Source organism: Lolium rigidum, chromosome 6 (assembly GCF_022539505.1).
Source record: "Lolium rigidum isolate FL_2022 chromosome 6, APGP_CSIRO_Lrig_0.1, whole genome shotgun sequence".
Taxonomy (NCBI): domain Eukaryota; kingdom Viridiplantae; phylum Streptophyta; class Magnoliopsida; order Poales; family Poaceae; genus Lolium; species Lolium rigidum.
Window position 1 is genome coordinate 131,014,039 of NC_061513.1, and position 7,348 is coordinate 131,021,386.

At 50.5% G+C, this 7,348-nt stretch overlaps 1 protein-coding gene across 1 annotated transcript; it reads right to left on the minus strand.

Annotated features, from left to right (window-relative positions):
- Window positions 1–1,069: 1,069 nt before the first annotated feature.
- On the minus strand, window positions 1,070–5,196 carry LOC124663299 (mitogen-activated protein kinase kinase kinase 17-like). The gene is made up of 2 exons (XM_047201023.1): window positions 3,889–5,196; window positions 1,070–1,129 (listed from the first exon to the last, which is right to left on the minus strand). The coding sequence occupies exons 1-2, from the start codon at window positions 5,194–5,196 to the stop codon at window positions 1,070–1,072; spliced, it is 1,368 nt and encodes a 455-aa protein (XP_047056979.1).
- Window positions 5,197–7,348: the final 2,152 nt, after the last annotated feature.

Sequence of the window (7,348 nt, forward strand, 5' to 3'; positions counted from 1 at the left end):
GCCAGGTCGGATTGTGCCGTGCCGCCAAACTGCTCCTTCGGTCACTGTGCACGCTACACCGCCGTTAGTGCTCACGCCTCCTCCGAAAGAGACCACGAAATCATACCAAACAATGCGTGGAAGAAAAAGAGAGAAAATGGAAGGAAGAAGAAATCTTCTGGGAACGGATGATGACTATTCGAACTTGGGGAGAGTCGGATTTTTCGACCGCGGCAACAGCCACAACGAGCGTGCGTACGTGTGAGCTCAGAAGCAGGATAGGCAGCAGGCAGTTTCCTAATTGAGCTCGTGCCTCCCTTTTTTACAGACCGTGGACCGACGGCCACCGGTCTTGTACTAGCAAATCTTCTTCTTTGTGCTTGTGCATGCATGCTGCTCTTGTTTTGTACTACTACACCTGGTCTTTGAGTCAACCAAGGTATGAAACGCGAGCAGCCAGCCGGGGGACGACCAGCTCGGAATAGTCTCCTCGATCGATTATTTTAACCACCAGGTCGCATTTGGACATTTCAGAAGGAGATATGCATGCATCAGCATGCATGACTTCCACTGCATGGAGTTCAACAAACATATGCGAGAACCGTTTACCAGAGACGAGTTTTTTTCTTAATTGTACAGTTAATTAGCGAGCAATGTCAAGGATCGATACCCATACCAGAGCTTATAATAGACTGAGACTTGAGACTTGGCGCGCCAAATGCACGGTCACCGACGGCATGTTTTCTTTGTCAGGTCAGAACACGTGAAGGAATGGTTCAGCGCGCGTTTCCGCCGCGCGCCTAACATGCCATACAAAATAATCCGTGCGGATCTGCAAAAATAATGTAGCCACAGGAGGAGCAGATCGATCCATGGAAGCCAACGTGCAGCTGCCTAGTACGATTGACAGAAACAATCTTAATCGCGGCGACCTAACATGCATGCTACTCATCAGGTCCACTAGATTTCTGCACCTCCCACGAACAATTTCGTGTTAATTAGATCGGCTGAAATCACGAGCGCGCGGTGACACAACCCCCGGCCTCCAATGACAGCTTCAGGTTGCTCTCATGGCTCGTACAGCTACCGCCTAACTCTCAACTGTCAGCCTGGCAATGCGTGATGCAAATGCTTCCTGTGACGCTGGCATCTGCACATGATTTCGGATCAGCCAAGCTAATTCCACGTTTGATATCCGTATCCGCGCCATTCCTTCCATCTCTATCGCTGCACATTGCTGTTCGATTGCCCACAAGTGTAGACAGTTCGGCGATATTTCAATCACTCATCGACTTCTTTTCTTATCTTCTCTCTTAGCTTTGTTTAATATAAATATACTGTACAACATAACCTTTTTTATTACTTTAGTATCAGAGCTAGGAGGTCTCATACTCCTCCTATATTATTAAAAGAAAAATCTACTGCCTAGGTTTCGTGATTAAAAAAACGAATTACATCAGTGGTTACCAAGAGCAAATCTCGGGATTATTGAGCAGCCACCTCCACCCGTCCAAAGTCAGCACACCATCCATCCAAAAGGGACCAAGGCAAAAGGCCTCGAGTTGACATCTCGCTCATCATTGATTAAAGTCCACTCAAAATACATGCAAAGTACTCCGCTGTATGATAAGTAGCACTAGTACTGAAAAAGTTCCATGCATCACCTCTGCTTCAAAATGACGCCACGATGATGCACCGTATAAAAAAACTCTATATACTTACTAGTATAATGAAGAAAATGAACATCACACGTGGGAACGTGATTAGCGCCGTTCCAGAATTCCGTACGCGTGGCTTGCTGGACAGAAAATATGTGCCTACCTTACTAAAACGAGATGGATTGCCAGCTATGCGGATTTAATTGACGCATGGATGTAAAGGAAACGGCACTAATCAAAGTTAATTAAATAAAAATGGAGGGAGTATGTGTGAACAAAAAAATCGGCAACTCTAGCGGATCCCGTGTAATTCAAACCTGGATAACTCAAATCCGGTGAGTGTATCGAAATTGATACTTGAAATGTTTTTAGAAAATCGCTCGATAAAACGAGAAGAGAAAAAGAGTTCATAATTCATCATAGTTGGTCCCAATTCATTAATTTACAATCAATTCGTAGATAGATCAGCCTAACCCTGACCCTACGGTCGTAAGGAACATCATGTTCTCGAACGAGCTCCTAGCCAGGGTTGCGCCATGCCCTCAGGTTGCTCAGTGACAGAGCATCGCGGGCATCGGTCGTGGCACGCGGTAGCTCTCCGCCTCCGCATGCTCGCCCTGGTTGGGAACGCCATGGCTCGCTTTTCCATGGAGTATCCTCGATGCCTTCGGACCCGTCCCATGCTGCGAAGATGATCATCTGTCGCGAGAGGGCACACGGACTCACGCTTGGTCAGATGAATGGTGGCGCATGCATTTCACCTTTTCCTCAGTGGGAGGATTACGTGGGGTGGGTGAGGGAGGACGGGGGAGGGGGCGACCGGAGCCAAACTCCATCGTGTTGCATTTTACAGATTAGAGATTTGGAGGAGCGGCGTGCATAAATCATGGTGGAGCGATGCAGGATTGGAACCCTAAATGTACAGCACTACACGGTATATAGCAGGTAGCCGGGGTTCTACCTTTACCCTAGATAAATGTTTATGGGCCGGGTCATTATCCAATATCTGTTTAAAAAAGGGGAAAATTGCTGGATCTTCCGGTTTCGGCTCATTTTCTAGGATCTGCTAGAGTTGCTCTTCTTATGGTTGGGGCTATAAATTTCGATGTCACTGGGCATGTCGCTTTGAGTAATTTGTTCTCAAGTCTCAACAAACAGATCACATGATCGGTCAGATTTAGTATAACTTGTACTAAATTTAAATCAATTAAAAAGGACCGAAAAAAGAAGTACGGAGTACTTAGTCTGACGCATAGATGTAAAGGAAACGAGCTAGCTGTCGTTCTAATCAAAGTTAATTAAATAAAAATGGAGGAAGTATGTGTGAACAAAAAAAATCGGCAACTCCAGCGGATCCCGTGTAATTCAAATCCGGATAACTCAAATCGGGCGAGTGTATCGAAACTGATATTTGAAATGTTTTTGAAAAAATCGCTCGATAAAACGTGAATAGCAAATGAGTTCATATAATTTATTATAGTTGGTCGCAATTCATTAATTTAAAAGCAATTCGTATATAGATCAGCCTAACCCTGGCCCTACGGTCGTAGGGAACATCATGTTCTCCAACGGGCTCCTAGCTGGGGTTGCGCCATGCCCTCGGGTTGCTCCGTGACATGGCGTCGTGGGCATCGGCGGTGGCACGCGGTAGCTCTCCGCCTCCGCATTCTCGCCCTGGTCGGGAACACCATGGCTCGCTTTTTCCATGGTGTATCCTCGATTCTTTCGGACCCGTCCCATGCTGGGGAGATGATGATCCGTCGCGAGAGGGCACCATGGACTCGCTTTTGGTCCGATCAACGGCGGCGCATGCATTTCGTATCTTCCTCGGTGGGAGGACTATGTGGGGTGGGTGGGCCGGGAGACCGGAGCCAAACTCCATCGCATCGTCGATTGCTCGCTGCAAATTAGAGATTTGGAGGAGCGGCATGCATAAATTACAGTGGAACGATGCGGGATTTGAACCCTAAATCAGCAGCACCACGCGATATATAGCTGGTAACCGGGGTTATACTGGTACCCTAGATAAATGTTTCCGAGACGGGCTGTTATCCAAATTTTATATATTTAAGCAGCTTAAAACCCAAAATCCGGAACTGCTGGATTTTCCAGTTTCGGCTCGTTTCCCCGATCTGCTAGAATTGCTCGTCTGATGGTTGGGGCTATATATAAATTTCGACGTCACTGAGCATGTCGCTTTGAGTAATTTGGTCTCAAGTCTCAGCAGACAGATCGCATGATCGGTCCAAACGAACACAAAGAATCGGCAGAGAGGCAAATTTTGAGCAAAAAACAATTTCATTACTCTGCATAAGTTACATTCACGTTGAAATGACACTGTTTCATCCCCGTGAGAATCAAACGGGTGTAGAATTTGATTCCTACAACTGCCAAAATGCACAGGAGACAGGTAACCGTCCCGCCAAATGTCGGCGCCGTCGATAACTGCTACTGCATGGCGCGGGGTGCCGTTACTGCCATCTTCAGCAGCAACGGCGAACGGTTCAAACTCTGCTTCTGACGGTTCGGCCCAGACCAAGTCACCCGCATCGGCAGGCGGCGAGTCGTGGGCGCCGTGCACGTGGATCCAGCCTTGGTCGTCCGAGTCCCAGTCCGGCAGGGCCGAGGCGGCGCACGCCAATGCCCCGATCCTCTCGGCGGGCGTCGTCGACGTCTCGTCCGCCTCGTCGTCGGTGTCGTCCGAGTCCCATAGCGCGTCGTGCAGCGTGCTCTTGGGAGACGTCCATTCCTGTTTCGCCGGTTCCGCGTAGTCGCGGGCGGCGTCGGCGGAAGCGAGGAACGGGTGGTCCAGGAGGTCCGCCGCCGGGGAGCGGTCGCGGGGGTCTCTGGCGAAGCAGGCGGCGAGGAAGCCCTTGGCCTCGGGCGACAGCCACCCGGGAACCTCCGGCACGGCGTCCGTGTACCCGATCCGGTGGACCGCGGCGAAGAGGTCACTCACGTCGCTCCAGGGCGCGCGGCCGGTGGCCATCTCGACGACGGTGCAGCCGAGCGCCCACACGTCGGCCGCGGGGCCCTGCTCCTCCCCGCGAGCCACCTCGGGGGCCATGAACGCGGGCGTGCCGCCGATCGGGAGCGGCGAGTCAACTCCCCGCGCGCAGCCGAAATCAGTCAGCCTGGCGCGGCCGTCGGCGCCGATGACCACGTTGCGCGCCTTGACGTCGGCGTGCACGAGGGACCGCGCGTGGAGGTACGCGAGCGCCCCAGCGACGTCGGCCGCGTACGCCCGGATGGCGCGCTCCGGGAGGCGGGTCCTGGCGGCCTCGTCGGCGAGCGAGCCGCCGGGGGCGAACTCGAGGAGGAGCTGGTGCCCGCCGTGCTCCGCGGCGCGGGAGCCGAGGCAGGGGATGATGTGCGGCGAGCAGAGGCCGGTGAGCACGCTGCCCTCGCGCGCCAGCTGCGCCGCGCCGCACGCCGCGGCGGACTTGACGGCCAGGAGCTTGCCGGAGGATTCGTCGGACGCGAGCCAGACCACGGCGCCCGACGCGCCCCGGCCCAGCGTGCGGAGGCGCCTGAGCTTCTTCGCCACGGTGATGTCCATTGTGTTTGCGTTGTCCCGGTTGGTTGGTTGGACTGTGAGCTGAAGTTGTAGCGAGGAGGATGTGGGGATGGCGCGCGAGATCCACGGTTTATATCGGGGGTGAGTGGAGCGGCGCGCGACGAGGAAGAGACCAATAGAGCGTGTGCACGGAACACGTGCGGAAATCCGGCGAGTCGAATGAAGTGGGCGTTTTCCTGTGCGCGGCTGCTTACAAAGCCTCGTGCGACCTTCTCCTTTGTTGGCCCGCCCTGGCTGCAAAGGAAGGTGTAGCGAACGAACGTGTGTGTGTGTGTGTCTCATGAATCTGGTCGCGTTTTTTTTCTGGCCTTTCTTCTCCGTCGTTTTTCTGCTGCCTTTCAGCTTGACAGATCGGGATCACGGCATCCTTCATGGATGGGTAGATGCATCATGCTTTATAGACATTGTTCAGAGGCCTAAGAACACCAATCATACTTGGACTTTCATTAATATTTAAAAAATTATAGATATCTTTTTAAAAATATGTAACACCTTTTTTTATATTTACAAAAAAATACACCATTGGGATTCCCTTAAGGTAAGGGTGTCAAAAAATATCATTATGATATTTTCTTGGGGGGGGGGGGCACGCCCCCTCCCTAGACGACCTATGCCACTACGAATAAGGGGTCGTTGGTGTCATCTACCCCACTAGGGCCACTAAAGTGTATGGAAAATTCCAATAGAGGGACCCTTCTTGTGATTGCCTTGAACCTTGGCTGCAGCTTGAGACGGACCTGCCCCGTCTGCCGCAATGGCGCCTATCAAGATGTCTCTTAATAATTTTGTATGTATTTTTTTTATTTTTGTAACTTTTCGATATCCATTTTTATACCTAATCAATATCTAAGTATACCCAATACTAATATAATCTATACATAAACAATAATATTAATATTTACCTAAATAATAATGATAATTTATATTGATCTATACTATTAAACTGAAACCCATCCGTTCGGTTTTTTTTTGCAAACGACTCCGCCTTTTATTCGACGGTTAATCTCACTAGGACACTATCCTCGGACTTTTTAGTGTGCGGCAGTTTTCCAAGATAAGTCACCAATATAATTGTCATGAAACTCGTCCCTCACTATGAGACATCGCCCTCCATTTAAACCTACTTGTCGTGATCCTCAATGTAAAGGGGAAAATAGTGTTTCACATGGATGTAATCTTCTTGTTAATCGACATGTTCACTATTCTAAGGGTTTGGTAGAAATCCCCAAGTCTAGGGTTTGTCCAAAAGTGAACAATGCCATAAACTAACACAACTATAACCAACCAAATCATGACTGGTGAGATAGATTACCTCAAAATATACAAGGGTTCCGATTCCACGAACAAGTCCCTCCGATTTTGAGGGATTTTGAGGGGAGAGAAGGAGAGAGAATCACCTCGGGTTGGGAGGAAGAGGAATGGGAAGTTAGGGACACGGGTGGGTGGCCCACCCATGACTACTTAACCGTTATGTGACGAATTGCCAAAGGGCCTGGCGGTAATTAAGGTTGCAATCTGAACCACCACATAAGTCGGCGGTTGGATTTCAAAAGAACCGCTATAATACCTCCTGGACAACATAGCAAACAAATTACCAGGATGGAAGGCCTCGCTTCTTGACAAGGGGGGTCAACTTGAGCTCGTCCGGTCGACACTGTCCGCGATGCCTATCTTCGCCATGATATCCCTTGACATCCCGATCAAGACCATTCTCGCGATTGAGAAGATTATTCGAGGGTTCCTTTGGAAAGGCAAAAGATGTAAAGGGTGGCCACTGTCTAGTGGCGTGGGACAAAGTTTGCACTCCTAAGGAATGGGGTGGACTCGGTATTCCAGACCTGAGGATGATGAATGTGGCCTTGAGGACCAGATGGTTATGGCTACAGCGGGTTGATGAATCCAAGCCGTGGAAGGAGCTGAACATTCAAGTTCCTCAGCTAGCAAGACATCTTTTCGAAGGAGCAACATACTCGGTGCTAGGAGACGGTGCATCCACCCTCTTCTAGTCGGACTGCTGGCTGCCCGATGGGCGCATCAGTGACATTGCACCAAACCTGTTTGCCACGGTGCCAAAGCGCGCGGTCAAACAACGCCGTGTCCGTGAGGGGCTGGCAGGTGGATGGCTTGACGACCT